Here is a 19405-nt window from a genome sequence, read left to right on the forward strand (position 1 = left end):
TACTGGAGGACAAACAACAAACAAACAGAGAAGCAGTGTGTGTCAGTAGCAGGGAGTGTGTGTGTCGTTAGCAGGGAGAGTGTGTGTCGATAGCAGAGAGTGTATGTGTCGTTAGCCTGGTGTTGTTAGCAGGGAGAGTGTGTGTCGAAAGCAGGGAGTGTGTGTGTCACTAGAATATCTCTAGGATTTAGGAAGTCTGATGCTAGCATGTCTGTTAAAGAGTGTGTGTGACACTGGTATGTCTCTTCAGGAGTTGAGAAGTTGACGTGTGAGGTGCACTTGCTGGACATAGGCGCAGTGTTGACGTGTGAGGTTCACTTGCTGGACATAGGATTAGGGTTAGGACGTGTGAGGTTCACTAGGAGCAGTGTGTGGATGAGGACTGGAGGTTCTGCATGGAGGGTTGTTAGGTGCACATAGATAGGGATGTCAGCAGTGGTGGCTAACGCTAACAGGGTTGCACATAGATAGGGAGGAATGGCTAACATCTGCAGGGGTGGCTAACGCTAACAGGGTTGCACATAGATAGGGAGGAATGGCTAACATCTGCAGGGGTGGCTAACGCTAACAGGGTTGCACATAGATAGGGAGGAATGGCTAATGTCAGCAGGGGTGGCTAATGCTAACAGGCTTGCACATAGATAGGGAGGAATGGCTAATGTCAGCAGGGGTGGCTAATGCTAACAGGGTTGCACATAGATAGGGAGGAATGGCTAATGTCAGCAGGGGTGGCTAATGCTAACATGGTTGCACATAGATAGGGAGGAATCGCTAACATCAGCAGGGGTGGCTAATGCTAACAGGCTTGCACATAGATAGGGAGGAATGGCTAATGTCAGCAGGGGTGGCTAATGCTAACAGGCTTGCACATAGATAGGGAGGAATCGCTAACATCAGCAGACATGGCTACTGCTAACATGGTTCCACATAGATATTAAGGAATTGCTAACATCAGCAGGGGTGGCTAATGCTAACATGGTTGCACATAGATAGGGAGGAATCGCTAACATCAGCAGGGGTGGCTAATGCTAACATGGTTGCACATAGATAGGGAGGAATCGCTAACATCAGCAGGGGTGGCTAATGCTAACATGGTTGCACATAGATAGGGAGGAATGGCTAATGTCAGCAGGGGGGCAGGGGCGCGACCAGCTATTCGAGAGGTCAAGGCGGCCCGACCAACTAAACCGAGAGAGCCAATAAAAAAGTGACCGCATTGAAACTCTACCGTTGGTTCAATAACAGACACATATTTGGCCAATATCGTGGTTTAAACAAATCACAGATAGTGAAGGGCAGGACCTCCCCTCTGATTGGCCGTGGCCCAGTGCCTGTGTGTAAATTTGAAAATGCGTGTGCTGCAGAGAGAGAGAGAGGTCAGAGACCCGTCAGATAAACAGAGTGGATGTAGTTGCATTACAGTGTGGTCACATAGGCTGAGACAAATGTCCCCTCTCCCCACTGCCTTTCGGCAGCTGGCAACAGCAAACCGATCAGACGAGCCCGAAATGATGATCAAGTTTATCGTTGCCTACGATAGACCTAGTGAAACTTCCCTTCACCAAGTTCAGTCCGAAATAATTATTCACCAGAAAAATAGTTTGAACGTGGGAGTAACCCGGTTTTCAACAGCAATATTCGTTTTGCGCGCGAGTTGTGTAAACTCATTCTGATGGCATCAATCAATTTAATCCGGTATTTGGCGCAAACCTAATATCACTGCTACATTTAAAGCCCGAATATTCCCTGCATGTATAACTGTGGTCATTGTGTACGGTGAATTGAATGAACACATTTAGATCAAGCATGGCAAGTCATTGCAATAGCCTATAATAATAGGCCTACCATTTTGTTACTGCATTAACCATAGTGATGTTCTTATTGAAAATTTAAAAATACTAAAATTAAAAAGTTTATTGCATTGTGGGGCTGTCAAATGATTATTGCAATCATCATTGCAAAATCACATACTTGGAACATCTCTTTAAATTGTGCTCAAATACATTTCTATGGAAGATGCTAGCATGGCGAGCTGGTTTAGCCAAGGCCTAAAGATCATGAAGGATAGTATGTAAGACATTGAGCCATGAGATGTGCAGTTTGAAGCCCGTAAAAGACGTGCACTGTTAATTTACTCACTGTTATTTTTATTTAATTCATCTTGAGATGTTTTAAGTTTAAATTTCAGCTCAGTGAAGCACTTAAGCAGCAACACTTCATTAAGTTACTTTTCTTGTAGAATTGTAAATCATAAGTCATAGGACAACCTATATAGGACAGTAATTAAGGAAAAAAAGTGAACCTGCTGCGGTGTTAAATGCGTTGTGGTTGAAAATTTGGGTGCACCTTACTTTTGTGCTGGTGCACCTAAGAAAAAAAGTTAGGCGCACCAGTGCAACCAGTGCAAAAAGTTAGTCTGGAGCCCTGAAGGATGGCTAATGCTAACAGGGTTGCACATAGATAGGGAGGAATGGCTAATGTCAGCAGGGGTGGCTAATGCTAACAGGCTTGCACATAGATAGGGAGGAATGGCTAATGTCAGCAGGGGTGGCTAATGCTAACAGGGATGCACATAGATAGGGAGGAATGGTTAATGTCAGCATGGGTGGCTAATGCTAACAGGCTTGCACATAGATAGGGAGGAATGGCTAACGCTAACAGGCTGCCCCAGAGTTCCCAGAGGGAGACCAGGCCTGCACTAACACACAGGGTCCATTGTGTGTGGAGACAGGGGAGCAGTTTAGCATTTCCCCTGCACTGAAGAAAGACTAGAGCAGAGAGATACAGGATAGGCTCTCTAAGGAACAGTCTACTATAGGAACAGTCTCTCACATACATTAGGAACTGTCCTTTATCTAAAATAGGAAAAGTCTCTCACATACATTAGGAACAGTCTCACGCACAGCTAAAATAGGAACAGTCTCTCACATACAGCTACAGTAGAAACAGGCTAGATAGATATATAGATAGATTATTTTGAATTTCCCCTGGGGATCAATAAAGTATCTATCTATCTATATACTTCCCTGCTGGAAAAAACAGCTTGTTTGACCACCCTATAATGGTTGACTTGCTAGACCAGCAAATTTCTTGCAAAAACATACCTTCAGCTGGTTTGCCCAGCTTATGATGGTAATTCAGCTGGTTTTGCTTGTCGTACCACCTCAAGCTGGTCATTTTAGCTGGTGTTGCTGGTCTATAGTGCTGGTTTAACTGGCCATGCCAGCTTATGTTGATCATTCTACAGTAGCAAACCAGCATGACCAGCTTGACAGGCTGGTCACCAGCATGACCATCTTGCACCAGCTGTATCCCACAAGACAGGCTGGTCACACCAGTATGACCAGCTTCCTCAGATGGTCACACCAGCATATCCAGCTGGTGGCCCAACAAGCTACACCAGCAAAGATCAGCAAGAGCTGGAAGAAAACCAGCAAAGACCAGCTAAAACCAGATACCAGCATAAGCAGGGTTTATTGATCCCCAAGGGGGGCTACACACTACATACATTCCTGGTGCGGGACAAGAACCAAGATGTTCATCAGAAGTGGATCATAAATATGAAACCCAACCCTCCCAGAGCTCAGATAGTTCTGATCTTCAATAAGAGCCGTTAGTTCAATAAGAGCGTATTTGTGTGTGTGTGTGTGTGTGTGTGTGTGAATGTGTATGCATGCATTCATGCGAGTGTGTGTGCGTGTGTGTGTTTGAGTGTGTGTGTGTGTGTGTGTAGTGGCTCACATCTCTGTGGCTCTTCTGTGGGGTGTTAATCTGATGGGACATCACAGCCCTCTGACACGGCACTGAGAATGTATTAATCCAGAACACACACACACACTCCCTCTCCCAGGGTCAGGTTGGGTTAGAGTTGGGTCAGGTTAGGGGTTGGGTTAGAGTTGGGTCAGGTAAGGGTCAGTGCTAGCATTAGCAGCATGGAGGCTCTCTGTGGGCAGCAGCTCAGCATGTGCATCTAAATGCAGCTTTTCTCTGCTCCCATTTCAATCAGTAGTAATGAGGTCAAAGACCTCTCTCTCTCTCAAACACACACACACACTCTCAAACCCACTCTCTCTCTCTCTCACACACACACATACCCATACAAACTCCACTCTCTCTCTCTCACACACTTACTCTCTTACACACTCTCTCTTTCCTCTGCAGAGTTGCTAATCTGGATAAAGCCCTGAGCCCCTGAGTGTCATCTGAGATCAGGCTCACACAGGCTTAGAGCATGCACAGAGGCCTGCACCCTGCCGCTCACAAGGAGGACAGAGCTATCCCACAAGCCTCTACTCACCTCTCAGGAGGACAGAGCTATCCCACAAGCCTCTACTCACCTCTCAGGAGGACAGAGCCATCCCACAATGGATGAGACCACCACACCTGTCTCCTAACAGGTGAAGAACCTTGGAGTTATCCTGGCAGTACCCTCTCATAAGAACCTTGGAGTTATCCTGATAGTACCCTCTGATAAGAACCTTGGAGTTATCCTGATAGTACCCTCTGATAAGAACCTTGGAGTTATCCTGGACAGTCCCCTCTCATTTCCCCACCCTATCAATAATGCCTACAGCTACACTGGCTCCCAACGGATCAACTTTAACGGATCAACTTTAAAATCCTGTCGATGACATTCAAAGCCCTCCATAACCTTCGCCCCCTATATATCACAGAACTCCTAAAGCAGACCTATACAACCTCTGGTTCACTGCGATCATCTACAGCCGGATTACTGAGTCTACCTAACGCCAGGCTCACCACAATACAATGGGAACAAGGGCTTTCTCCAGTGCCGCACCCAAACTGTGGAACTCACTCCCCTCATACATCCGTGCTCTCCTGCACTCCATCTTACAATTCAAAACCTCTTCAAACCTTTTCCAGCTAGCTTATGGACTTTAATGTGCCGTTTATTATTGTTATTATTAACATGCCGTTTATTATTGTTATTATTAACGTGCCGTTTATTAGTGTGAAAAAGGATACATCTGCTTTTCACCGACCCATCCTGCTATGGCTTAACTGTCAAAAGACCGCCTTGTGCAATACACAGACTTTGCAACCACACTCACATGCACTCACCTTTCCCTGATTTGTTTCAGGGGTTCATTGTAGTGCTGGGGGGTGTTCCAGAAAGGAGGTTTAACAAACCCTGAGATAAAACTTAACCTCTGGGTTGTCTGACCCTGTGACGACTAAACCAGAGCTGTCGGTTCCAAAACACCGGTTACCAATTAGTTCAATTAACCCCGTGTTGATTAACCTAGAGTTGTGCGCGTTCAAGGTGAACTTATGAAGGCATCATCTATTGAGAGTCGAAAACTGAAACGAAGAGCACCGTATTTTTCAGAGGCAGAGTAGCAAGTTCTCTTCGGGGCTTACAAGGAGGAGAGCTCTTTTTGTCAATCACAATCTCTGTAGCCCAATCACAATCTCTGTAGCCCAATCACATGCCCTCTAGCCCAATCACAATCTCTGTAGCCCAATCACATCTCTGTAGCCCAATCACATGCCTTCTGTAGCCCAATCACAATCTCTGTAGCCCAATCTTTCCAGTAGCAGCAACTGGAATCCATGCATTTCCACGGAATTATTTTTGGAATCTGGTCCCTTATCATACCTGTTCATTCGTACTCGTCGCTCGACTTATCGTGACTAAATTCAAGATGGCGGGGAGCGGTATCTTCCTGAAGGTACTGTCTTTATAAATCGTCTTGTAAATAAACTACAAGTGCTTTTTCAAAGTTCTCAATGTCTCGTTTTAAATGTCAAGGCCCTCGGAAGTCTACCAATGAAGTGTAGAGCTACTTTGAGCCTCGTAAATGGTGTAAAACAGTGATTTATTTGCATGACTAGGCCGATGCCCGAGGCACCTCCTTCGAAAACCTGTTGGCAGCATCGGCTAACTAGCACCAGATTTCGGAGTGCAGGGGACAAGCCGAGATGAGCTACGAGACATACGTTCACACTCGGTATCATGTTTCAACACATTTTAGGTCAATATCACACCGGAATTCTCCTTTAACTCGGGGTATAAGTTAAGTGATAATACGATAGCAGTTATGCGATATATTTGCTTTCAGATAAGATCTGTGTGCGTTCTCGGTGTTGGCATGACTTGTGTGTGTGTGCTGCAAGGAGTGCAGAGGGAGTGTGTGTGTGTGTGTGTGTGTGTGTGTGTGTGTGTGTGTGTGTGTGTGTGTGTTGCAAGGTGTATATATTGCAAGGAGTGCAGAGGGAGTGTGTGTGTGTGTGCTGGGCAGGAGTAGTGTGTATGTGTGCATGTGTGTGTGTGTGTGTGCATGTGTGTGTGTGTGCGTGTGTGTATGTGTGTGTGTGTGTGCGTGTGTGTGTGTGTGTGTGTGTATGTGTGTTGCAAGGTGTATATATTGCAAGGAGTGCAGAGGGAGTGTGTGTGTGTGTGCTGGGCAGGAGTAGTGTGTATGTGTGCATGTGTGTGTGTGTGTGTGTGTGTGCTGGGCAGGAGTAGTGTGTATGTGTGTACTGCATGTATTGCAGTGTTTCCCCTACAATGTATTCATCAGCGGCACAGCGCCGCTCCTGGAATTCAAGCGGCACTGCAAAAAAAGTTGCCTAATTAAAAAAAAAAAAAACATGCAAGTGAACTTCAGGAACAGCTGCCGTTCGTTCAGGTTTGATGTCAACAAATAATAGTAGGCAAACATTGAAGGCGCAGTCAGGGATTCCACAGGAGATCACGCTTGTTTGTGTTTATGTTTAAGTTTATTAGCAGACACAATTTTGTGCAAAAAACGTAGCCTACATTATGTTAACCAAGGAACCAAATTAAACACGCCAGCAAGATAGCTCGCCCAAGTAGCCTATTCCCAGATAAATTCCACCATTGTTTCAATTTTGTTTGTGATACAGGCAATGCTTTCAAGCCATGTTGCTAACATACCTAGGCTGTGAAACTAAGGTCTAGCTAGCCTATTGGTGGGTTTAATTGAATTTGAGTAATAGGATACACAACCATTTACATCTGAAGATAGTTTGTAATTCCCACTCACCAAAATTATAGAAATGATACAAGACACTTATCTCCTATAATCCAAGATAGAATTTCCTCGAGTTTTTGAGCATTTATTTTACCAAATGACATGGAAAACATAATTAATTTCATCCACATATTCTTATACTCTCACCATGCACAACAACACTACTAAGTTAGCTTAAAACCGTGAGAACACCGGTGTGTGTGTGTGTGTGTGTGTGTGTCACCTGAGCAGTGACAGGGTTTCCTGGAGGTCACATGGTTTATCTCAGGAGTTCCTCACAGGTGTGTGTGTGTTTTATTTCCAATGAGGCAGACATTTGGGGCATAACAAGTGGTGTCATTGTGAGCTTTTGTGTGTGCATGGGGGTGTTGAAAGTACTAAATGAGTGGAAAGTGGGGCATATTTGTTGGAACAAGGGGAGTGTCAATATGTGTGTGTGTGTGTGTGTGCACACACGCATGAGTGAGTGAGTGAGAAAGGTATTTGATGTGTGCATTAGTGTATATCTATAGGAGTATGTGTGTGTGAGTGAGAGAAAGAGGTGCGTGTGTGTGTGTGTTTGTGTGTGTGTGTGTGTTTGTGAGTGTGTGTGTGTGGGAAGTGTGTGTGCTGGTATCCCTCCACACACAACCCAGTCTGTCTGCTGCACAACAACTACGAGAGGGAGACTGCAGCAAATCATGAACGGATGCCCTGCATACACACATTAACACACACACATGCACACACGCACACAAACACACACACACACGCACAAGGATGCCCTGCTTACAAAGGACTTCACATCCGTGGCATCGTCACCTTTAACCTACTACACACTATCCGAAGCACAGGGGAGGACCTGGACACTTTGAGGCCCATGGCAAAGGATTCCGAGGCCCCTCCGAGCCCCCCACACACACACACACACACCACAACCCTAAAACTAAAACACACTTTGGCATACTCAAATACAACAAATACTTTTTGCCATAGATGAAAATCAAGAAACAGTAGTAAAAACCTTTGAAAGTATTACAATTTTTAATGGTGTGTATGTCTGTCTGTGTATGTGTGAGTGTGTGTGTGTGTGTGTGTGTGAGAGAGAGAGAGAGAGAGAGAGAGAGTGTAGGCTAGGGGTTTGGGGTCTCTGTGTGTGAATATACTCTATGTAGCTATGTACTGTAAGAGAGTCTGTCCGTGTAGGCTATGTGTAGAAGAGAGGGAGAGAGTGAGAGTGAGTGTGTGTGTGTGCGTGCAAACTAAATGAGGTGTTTGATCTTCCAAAAAGCCGACATCCAAAACAATAAACAGCGTATGCACTGACCGAATAAACTAGCCATTTTCTGTTTATTTTTTCTAAATTTTTCATGGTTTTCATGGTCATGTAATAATGTTCAACCGTGAATCTTCTGGGTGGTTTATCTGCATTTTTGGGGAATTCAAAGTTATTAATTTGCACAGGGCCTTTTTTAACGATTTCAACTCGCTCTGCATCTCTTACGGTGTCTTGCCATAACGCAGGGTCGTCACTGTAGTTAGCTAGGTATCGTGTTTGGGCTACTCACGTTACTGGTTTTGTTGTACCCAAAGCTTCTGCTACTGAAATGGTGTCCGTAGCAGCACCAGTGTGGACTTCAGCAGTGACAGTGATCTTGTCCCTCACGACTGTTTCACTTAGATCAACATCATAATCATCATCATCATCAGTAGAAGAATATGTAGTGCAAGTTGCCGGTGGTGGTGCATCAGTGCCACAGCTACTGCAGCTAGCATTAGCTACACCACCCAGCTCAGCAGATGTTGCAGATGTTGTTGCATCACTGTCCAAATTACTTTCTTCCGTGGAAGAATTCTTCGACTGGAAGAAGTTGGTTAATTTAGGCAATTTCTTTCTAAAATCTTCCTCCTCCCTTTTTCTTTTTCATTTATTAAAAAAAACAAAAAAGAAAAAAAAACAATATGGGGATGACGAGGCCCCCTGGTGGCCGAGGCCGCCAGGCAATTGCCTGACCATGCCTAATGGCAGGTCCGCCCCTGCCGAAGCAATGAGACTGTTGAAACTCTTACATGAGAATAGGGCTGCGCTATGCTAGGCTACGCTAGGCTACACTATGACTGTCCCATAAATAACTCCCCCAACACCCCTGATATTTCCGACGGACATTATGTAAATGAGCTCGTGTCTGAACCAAGCGAAGAACATGCAGAGATTCTGTTCATGTGCGTCGGTGTCGTTCACACATGACCGCATAATGTCCGCATGTTAGCATCATATCTGAATCACACGAAGGGTCGGACCTCCGTTTGACAAAGCTCCGCATATACTGCGGAGGACGTGTCTGAAAGCAGCTCTTGAGAGAGTGTTTGTGTATGTGTGGTGAGAGTGTGTGTGTATGTGTGGTGAGAGTGTGTGTGTGTATGTGTGGAACTTTACTTATGTAAGCCTTTTGTAAATGGACTGAAGTTCGGTCTAAATATCTACTTTTATCGATTATGCTAATCATCAGCATCTGAGGATTCTGAGATTTCTCATATACATTAGCCATAAGCTAACGCATTAGTTTCTATTCTGTAACTTGGAATGCTAGCCTACATGATTGCTTTTAAACAAAACATTGAAGGAAATAACTGAGCCCGTTGCACAACACCACTCCTGCCTCTTCTCATAGTCTCCTATCCTAGTCACCTCACACACACACACCACACCAAATAGACCAGCAGCATCTCTCTCTCTCTCTCCCTCTCTCTTTCTCACACAAACACACACACACACGAACACCTAACACACCAAATAGACCAGCAGCATCTCTCTCCCTCTCTCTCTCACACACACACACACACCTAACACACCAAATAGACCAGCAGCATCTCTCTCTCCCTCTCTCTCTCTCACACACACACACCAAATAGACCAGCAACATCTCACACACAAAAAAACTGCAACTCCTCTCACACAGGCCAGCATAACACACACACACACACACACATCTCTTACCTGTGAAGGACAGGAGGACGCGAGGGGCCTGTGACTGGTCAGCAGAGGCCAGCGCCAGCGAGCCCAGCAGCAGCAGCACAAGCGGCACAGAGGGCATCATGGTCCTAGAGCCAGCTGGGTTCACACACAAGGCCCGGGGTTCTGCCATAGAGGAGGGAGAGAAGTTAGCACAGGACAGCTACACCATGACAACCTGACATGGGTTAGCACAGGACAGTTACACTATGACAACCTGACATGCAGGTAGGAGATGTGCACAGACTGCTGAGGGTTTTAGAAGAGTGGCCACCCGCCAAGTTGGGTCATTGGGTCACCCTCTCAAGTTGGGTCATTGGATCACACACATACATAGTTTAACAGACAGAAAGGCCACATACTCTGCCATTTTCCAACGGTAAATAAACAGTGAGCTGGCTTATTGTGTATTTGCCTGATAAAAGTTTGAAATCAATTATAAAGTTATCTATCTCTATCGATTATCTATCTCGAAATGCGCGTGCCGGTAAGACGACAGGTTCCCCTGCGCTCGCGCGGAAAGTGTCTTATCTTCGCCTGACACGAGCGCACACTGCACATAGCTGGCACATCACACAGTATCACTACAAACTTCACGCGCATCGTTATTCTGAACAACAATGCTGTATTCATGTCCAAAAATACTGCATTTCTAGCAGGTCTAGGTTACAGTGCAATGCTATTCTGCCCAGCGCGAAATACGACATACCTGCATATGAACGGCAAGCGATTCTTCAAAAACTGCCGTTAAACTGCCATTTTGTCACAAAACAGCAATTTTGACCCTTGAACACGGAGTTCCTTTTAAGGTACAGACCATCGACTTAAATGCGCAGTCTTGAAAGCTGCGGAGCCGAAACATGCAACGACAAGTCAAGTTTTACGGGGGGAACCAGCTGTTCAAACTTCAGTTATTGCAGGCAATTTGCTAATTGGTCACCTATTTATTCTAATTCACACAACCATTGTTCACATAAAGGTGAAATTAAACAACCGTCTGCTCAGAAATTATTTGAAATGAACACACTGAAGATCCGACAAACATCCCCACAGACGGACCAGCAACCTGGCTACTACCTACGTTTACAACGGAATTCAGTTATATTGTTCATCTGATGGGTGTAGTTGAGACTAAATGCAAGTAAACACAGTTTATACACCTCTGAAATGTATCCACTTCTTATTAGAGTTTATACACCTCTCAAAAGAGTTTTTTCACCTATTGCAACTTTTAACTTTAAAAAGCACACTGTATTATCCACATTCACAATATGTAGGCTACACATTTATCAACACTCTATGAATCATTAAATACACTTGTATGTATTGTTAAAAACATTAGACAATAACCTCTACCGTCATCAAACATGTTCGGAATGCTTTTTTAAAATCTGATACCACATGGCCCAATCCACCTTACCGTGATCACGTAATTCAGTTTACCCACCTCTTATTTTACCACTTCAAGACGCTATATAAAATAAATTATTATCATTATTTATTATCTCTATGCACTGGTCAACACAATGGACATGTAAGGCAATATTGCACAAATCTCTTGACTTGCTTCAATAGGCCCACTAGCCTACCTGTTAGAGTCTAACAAGCCTATAGTAATTGCATTTTGAAGGTAGAAGTCCTAGTGTATTCCGAACAATAATTGTAGCCGAATTCTTAGACGAAAGCAACAGATGAGTGAAGCTGTCCTGTCCTTACCAAACACACACCTCCAAACACCAAATTCATGACAAAAACACAGACACTTGTCATGTCAACGGAAATCTAAAACAGACACAGGTCATGTCAACGGAAATCCTGCAAAAGTTTCTCAGGGCTTCTCACAGAAAATCTAAAATATATATATTTCTGCTGGGAATTGGACATATAGAACTTCCCATCCTAGATAGGCATGTGCGTGTTAATGTGTAGACGATGTGATTTCTACGATACGAAATATCATTGTAAGGAACAGTTGACGATCAAAGCAAATTTGTTGTAGCTGATTAACCGGTGGCTACTGGGGACGGAGCGAAGGCTCGCGCACCTAATGTAGCCTGTGGCGGAAAACCGGTCTGTTTAGTGTGCCAATATCTCCATATATTTACATTAAACGGGGTTGTATGAAAAAGTCAATAGAAAGACAAGACGAGAGGTGATTTTGTCAGGAAATTGCACGAATAGAAGTAGGCCTCTCAAACATTTTCGAGCGTAATACCAGCAGCATTCTGGAGCGCTTGACACGGGACGGTTGGACCGCACATTATAAGTCTATAGGGAGTAAGTCGCGGAGAGGACCGCACATTCAGTAGTCTATAAGGTAGGTTAAGTCGCGGAGAGTTCATAGCCTATGCAAGACGCCGTCCATAACACTGGGTCTGAGCGCAATAACACGGGAGTTTTCCGTCTCGGAAGAAGCGCTTTCCGCAGCCTTGTTCAAGTGGTTTACCTGGAGGTTATGTGGTAGCTCCTCTAAGAAAACGTATAGTTTGCTCTCAGAAGTCATCGGAATCAGCAAAGCAGAGGCGAAGAAGTCCCCCTTAACCTCTCCACTTCCACTGCATGTCCCGCTGTCAGCTCCCGCTCGCGCAGAAACACCGGAGTTGCGCTTAGTTCGTAGCACACACACCTGAGCGCGCGGTATTCAACACTACATTCACAGCTTTTACGAGGAACAATATCAGAATCCGAGATGTTCACAAGTTCAGCTTCACATTAACAGAAGTAGATACACGTTGTACTGCTGGTCCCAGTAGCCCACTGAGAAGAAACCCTTTCCGCAAAATAACTCCTGACGTCGCGGCGGCAGACGCAGCCTACTTTGCCCTACTGCTGGGAAGTGCGCCAGCAGGTGGATGCAATGCGCGTATTAGCATAAAACACGCCCAGGGCGGGGTTTACCGGAGCACCACCCCTCAACCTTCCCCAGCCCGCCAACTCTGTGTTAGAGGAATAGGCCTGTGTGATGAAGTAGCCACACAGATGCCCGCCCAGGATGTCATGATCGAGAAAAAGCATGCACACACACACACACACACACACACACACACACACACACACACAGGCAGACTAATTGAGGTGGCCTACACAGTGGGGATAATAGCCCACTCTTCACTGCTCTTGACGATTGTGCCGGGCAGTTTTGAATAGAAGTTCAAAGCGGAGGTTCACCGCTTTTAAGCCTGGTGAGCTCTGGAGACTGATGGAGTCGGCCTGGTGAGCTCTGGAGAGGAGGCTTAGCCTCGTTACTGATAAGTGTTCCAGCTGTCTTATCTGGGCCTGGACTAATAGAGACGTTACACACACAGGTGTTTTCATAAGAGTGTTAAACTTCCTCTCCTCCTCCTTATCTGGGCCTGGACTAATAGAGACGTTACACACACAGGTGTTTTCATAAGAGTGTTAAACTTCCTCTCCTCCTCCTTATCTGGGCCTGGACTAATAGAGACGTTACACACACAGGTGTTTTCATAAGAGTGTTAAACTTCCTCTCCTCCTCCTTATCTGGGCCTGGACTAATAGAGACGTTACACACACAGGTGTTTTCATAAGAGTGTTAAACTTCCTCTCCTCCTTATCTGGGCCTGGACTAATAGAGACGTTACACACACAGGTGTTTTCATAAGAGTGTTAAACTTCCTCTCCTCCTCCTTATCTTGCACTCTTCTACTCTCCCTCATCTCCTCTGTCCTTTCTCTCCTCCCCTTTCCTCCTCCTGTTCTCTCTCTTCTATTCTCTCTCTCCTGTTCTCTCTCTCTTCTATTCTCTCTCTCCTGTTCTCTCTCTCTTCTGTTCTCTCTCTCTCTCCTGTTCTCTCTCTCTTCTTTCTCTCTCTCCTGTTCTCTCTCTCCTGTTCTCTCTCTTGTTCTCTCTCTCCTGTTCTCTCTCTTGTTCTCTCTCTCCTGTTCTCTCTCTCCTGTTCTCTCTCTTGTTCTCTCTCTCCTGTTCTCTCTCTTGTTCTCTCTCTCCTGTTCTCTCTCTCTCCTGTTCTCTCTCTTGTTCTCTCTCTCTTCTGTTCTCTCTCTCCTGTTCTCTCTCTCTATTCTCTCTCTCCTGTTCTCTCTCTTCTATTCTCTCTCTCCTGTTCTCTCTTTCTATTCTCTGTTCTCTCTCTCTCTCTATTCTCTCTCTTCTATTCTCTCTCTCCTGTTCTCTCTCTCTATTCTCTCTCTCTTGTTCTCTCTCTCCTGTTCTCTCTCTCTATTCTCTCTCTCTATTCTCTCTCTCCTGTTCTCTCTCTCTATTCTCTCTCCTGTTCTCTCTCTCTCTTGTTCTCTCTCTCCTGTTCTCTCTCTCCTGTTCTCTCTCTCTTGTTCTCTCTCTCTATTCTCTCTCTCCTGTTCTCTCTCTCTCTATATTCTCTCTCTCTATTCTCTCTCTCTCTATTCTCTCTCTCTATTCTCTCTCTCCTGTTCTCTCTCTCTCCTGTTCTCTCTCTCTCCTGTTCTCTCTCTCTTGTTCTCTCTCTCTATTCTCTCTCTCCTGTTCTCTCTCCCTCTGCTCCATTCTTTCCTCTCGGCTCTCCTTGGAGTATGAGTGTGTGTGTGTGTGTGCATGTGAGTGTGTGTATATATGAGTGTGTGTGTGCGTGTGTGTGTGTATATGAGTGTGTGAGTGTGTGTATAATATCAGTGTGTGTGCGCGCACGCGTGTGCATGCGTTTGCATTTGAGTATGTTGTAAGCCGCAAGCCTGCAATTCCCATCCATCACACACACACACACACACACACATCCATCACATTGTGCAAATGAGGAAGAAGTCTCCTCCTGATGCCTCTGTTCCTCTGAGTCTGCTCCAGTCTCATCACAGAGCCATCACACACACACACACACACACACACACACACACACACACACTCTCTCACACACACACACACACACACACACACACTCTCTCTCTCTCATACACACACACACACACTGTTACTCCATGTCTGCTTGTCATGGGTTTGTAGAACAAGAATGAGAATGTGTGAATTGTTATTAATCATGAAGTCATGATGAAATATTCATTATTAAGAATAATGCATGAAGACTTGATCAGCCAGCATGTTTGATGAGGCCATGTGTGTGTGTGTGTGTGTGTGTGTGAAAATCAGATGAAGAACACGCTGAGGAAGGGCTCTCAGAGCCATCACACACACACACACACACACAGTGTTTGATGAGGCTGTGTGTGAAAATCAGATGAGGAACACACTAAAGAAGGTCTCTCAGAGCCAGATGTATTATTAACAAGGACCTCACAGACCCCTACGCCTCTCTATCACACATACACACACACACACACAGGGTGAGACTGTAAGGCAGGCAACGTTGCCTGTAGTGAACGTCTTGCAGGTTCAGCTGAGCTCCTGCTGCTGTGTGTGGGTGCGAGAGAGAGAGAGCGAGAGTGTATGTTTTAGTCAGAACATTTACATGACACTCGAAAAAAAGTTATTGTGTCATTCCGACCAAAACTAAACTTTTTATATGCATGTAAACATAGTCCGACTGAAAACGGATTGAATCAAAGTTCCTTTAGCTGGACTAACACACCCAGATAATACGATTGAAGCTAACATCATCATCATCATCAGCTAACGCCTGCAACACGGCCAAGCGGAATCAAACTGGACTGTGGCACGAACCCTGCGTGCCACTACATCCGACATTATTCAGCATTTTTAGCTCAGTTAGCAAGCTAACAACACTACATACCCATAAGTCATATAGTTAGCAAGCTAACAACTCTACATACCCATAAGTCATATAGTTACCAAGCTAACAACACTACATACCCAAAAGTCATTTAGTTAGTAAGCTAAAAACACTACATACACGTCATATAGTACAAGTCATATAGTTAGTGTAGATCATTTGGTTAAATGATTATGCAGTTTGTTTATTAAGAGCCACCGTACTATGTGGTATGAGCCAATCAGAATGCCTGGTGACCTGGTTAACTCTACCTCTGTATGTATGTATGTTTTATTTATCTTTCACGTGGATTAAATGCAGTCGCTTACACACGGTGTGATCATTGACTGATAGGCTACAATACAAACTTTCTACAGTTAGCAAGCTAACAACACTTCATACCCATAAGTCATTTAGTTAGCAAGCTAACAACACTACATACCCATAAGTCATATGGTTAGAAAGCTAACAACACTACATACGCCTTATGCAGTGTTGTGCCTAAACACGTTCATTGCACGATAGTTCATGAACTTGTTCATATTTTGGCCCAACGTGAACTGAACGTACTATATTATTGCCTGGTTACTGTGAACTCGTTCATTTTGGTGTCTGTGAACGGCACACTCTCTCAGTTTAACTTTGTTCAATAGGGTGCCAAATATTTTTTATTTATTTTGGCTTGAGTGCCAAAATGTGTTGAGTGCCAAAAACGTAATATTAAGTTTTTAGCTTTTTTTTTTAAATTACGAAGCTAGACACTCTAACACACCTTATATGTGATTTTGGGAACTCTGTGATGAATGGAAATGAAATATATGACGATCGAAAACTCATGAAAATGCACAATCTGGACATTTTATCATAACTCATCAGTCATGTCATCTGCACCTGCAGACATCAACAATCCACCCGCCATCCACTCCAAACAATGTTTTTCCCAATAATTGATATCGGCACACATTTCAGTCAAAACCTGGCCATGTGAATAAATGTTACACATTATGTAAAACACAGGTAGCTCTCCTCATTTTATTCTCTAAGCTCTCAGGGGAGAACGGTCGGAAACTCCATGCATCAAACAAACTCTGTGCATGCAGGCCACCTATAAATTAATTAATGGCCGTTAATCAATGACCAATTGCGCAAAGACGGGCGGAATTCTTACGCTCCAGTAGCCTAAACCATTTCAGTGAACGTTCAAATAACCCCCAGAGTTCAGTGTCCATCAGGGTGTTCAAACTGGGTTTGCGATATATTCAAGTTGCTTATAGGCTATTGCATTTTAGAGGACAATGATAAAGCCATATGCAACACATTTTGGCTTGCCAGCAGGTTGGATAAACTCAATTTACTACACAATAATGTAGCCTAGGCCTATATTTTTTACATGTCATGCGTGCAGTTGTTGAATTGCACATAACATGTCTGCATATTTATTTAGTCTTTTTTCTCTCGACTCTAGGCTAGCGCATGCATTATGATGGCCCTATAATTGTGCAAAGACAGACGTGATATCCGACGCTCCTTTTACAGTAAACCACTTCACAACGAACGTTCAAATAACCCCCAGAGTTCAGTGTCCATCAGTCCCAACATTTAGAAACATAATCGAAAAGTCAGAGCGTGAATTGGGTGTGTTTTGATTTTGAGAGACTGGAGAAGGGCCAAATGTTTCACAGCAACTGCGATAACCTTGTTTCTTGAAGGCTATCCTTGCCTCCAAATATCCACATCTAATGAGGGTCGGCGACTATCCCCATTGATCTAATGTTAGTGTACGACACACTAAAGCCGCATCGTAACTAGGACATAATCACATTCATTGATTTAAGTACAATGATAATTGTACTGGCATTTATATTAATACATTTCCCGCATACGCTGCATCATGCATAATCCGCACCAATAAAGGCTGCACAAGTTTCATATGGGCTAATTATGTAGGCCTAATGAATAGTCATATTATACTCTTCAGCCGTGGTCATTGCAAATTGATTGAATTTTTGTGTTCGTGTGTTGTTTAAAGTTGGGACGATTACTGTAGGCCTATGCTGCCCATATTGGAATAAAAAAATAAAGGGCCACCCTAGGCCTGTAGGCCTACTTCGCAAAAGTCCACTCCGTTGAAAAATCCTGGCTATACGCCACTGTTAATGACCTCGTGTCGGAATGGCAAGACGTTTGAAAGAAAAGGTCAAGTGTCGCTACTCCGACAATGGAAAAAAAAAATGTCGCAATAGTGGGACACTTGAAAATCAATGTTAATGCCGCCACTTCGACAATTAGATGCCAATGTCTAAGTAGTGGCATGTCGGAATAGCTGCATGTAGCCTTCGTGGGTCTATCACTAGGTGGCAGTCTCGCTAGGTCACTTCCCGGAAACTTTACAGGCAACACTCCGCAACGTGGACACTGCTGGTTCGGAGAGTAAAATTAATCCCGAGGCTTTGTCTGATCATTTGCGCAATTGATCAAGGAACCGCGGACCGACAGAAAAAGAAAACAAACGTTTCTGCAATCAGTAGAAAATACTTGCTAATTTGGTGCCATCAAACATAGAGGCATACAATTAAGTCATGGTATGAGCGTTTGTTCAATGCATGTGTGTGCACGTCTGTGCGAGAAACCACTCAATAATGTTGGTAGCAAAGCTCCGCTTCAACCTATTGGAAGGCTATTTAATTATGAAATGACATTTAATAGAGCAACGTGGATTTATGCAACTTCCATTAAAACGCACAGACTATATAAAACACTGTCTAGCATTAAGTATTAAAGTCAAATTTGAATATAACGTGGCCAAAAGCTATTAATTAGTCTTCCTGTTAAAGGTCTCCAGATCAGTGATTTAGGCGGGCTTAACAGGATAACGACAGTCCTGTGACAGTGAACAACAAGAAAGGTGGCTATGGCGAACGAAGAGCGGTTGTTTGAATCGGCGTTGGCATCAACTTTGGAGGAGTTGGACTTGTGCTTTTCTTTGAAAGTTGAGCAACACAATGCACTTAAGTCATTCCTTTCGAAGAAGGATGTATTTGCCCTTTGCCTAACCGGATAATGGATATGGTCGTAGCGCTGGCCTATTGCATGCCTAGGCAGTTTGAAAGACAATTCTCTGCCCGCCCCTTGGATTAAGCGAGGTGAATGGTTCGATTCCAGACTATACATTTCAATGATATAGGATGGCCCGCCAGGCTAACATTAAATAGCATGTCAATATTCGTTCTGCCTACTAGTGTGTTATGCTTGCATGAGGGAAACATCCCAAAACAATGGCACCCATATAATTACTGTTGTTTTAAGAAGTATTTCTCATGCAAGCATCATGCAACCATTCAAAAGCAATGAAACTATTGTAATTATATTTTACATTAGTAAAGCAGTCCTGATGTGCATGTTTTTACAAACTTCTCTGAACAATCTTAGCACAGTAAACGTTGACTGCTTTGAAGTGCACGTATAACAATCTAGCATAACAATAATAATTGTTATTATAATGATAATTCGATGGGGGGTGGGTTCATGTAGGCCTTGAGAAAGGCTGATGTAGGCGACAAAGCAGCAAGGAGGCAATGTATGATCATTTAAACAAATTTTATGTTTAAACAAATCTTAAATAAATCTTACATTTCTGTGCAAACTTTGCCAGCTGGCTTTCAAAAAGAAAACCGCACTTCAGTCACATCCACAGCAAATCTGAGATGGCACATTGAA

General features: G+C 44.1%; 1 protein-coding gene across 2 annotated transcripts in view; it reads right to left on the reverse strand.

Annotated features, from left to right (window-relative positions):
- The window catches only part of LOC125302471 (semaphorin-3F-like), a 120051-nt gene extending 107229 nt beyond the window's left edge, over positions 1–12822 (reverse strand). For both annotated transcript variants that reach the window (XM_048255663.1, XM_048255662.1), the window contains exons 1-2: positions 12458–12822; positions 9997–10137 (exon numbers count right to left, since the gene is read on the reverse strand). In XM_048255663.1, coding sequence (XP_048111620.1) covers positions 9997–10096 — 100 coding nt within the window. In that variant the 5' untranslated portion in view covers positions 10097–10137; positions 12458–12822. The remainder of the gene's footprint in view (positions 1–9996; positions 10138–12457) is intronic.
- Positions 12823–19405: the final 6583 nt, after the last annotated feature.

The sequence above is a fragment of the Alosa alosa genome, chromosome 10 (assembly GCF_017589495.1).
Source record: "Alosa alosa isolate M-15738 ecotype Scorff River chromosome 10, AALO_Geno_1.1, whole genome shotgun sequence".
Classification (NCBI taxonomy): domain Eukaryota; kingdom Metazoa; phylum Chordata; class Actinopteri; order Clupeiformes; family Clupeidae; genus Alosa; species Alosa alosa.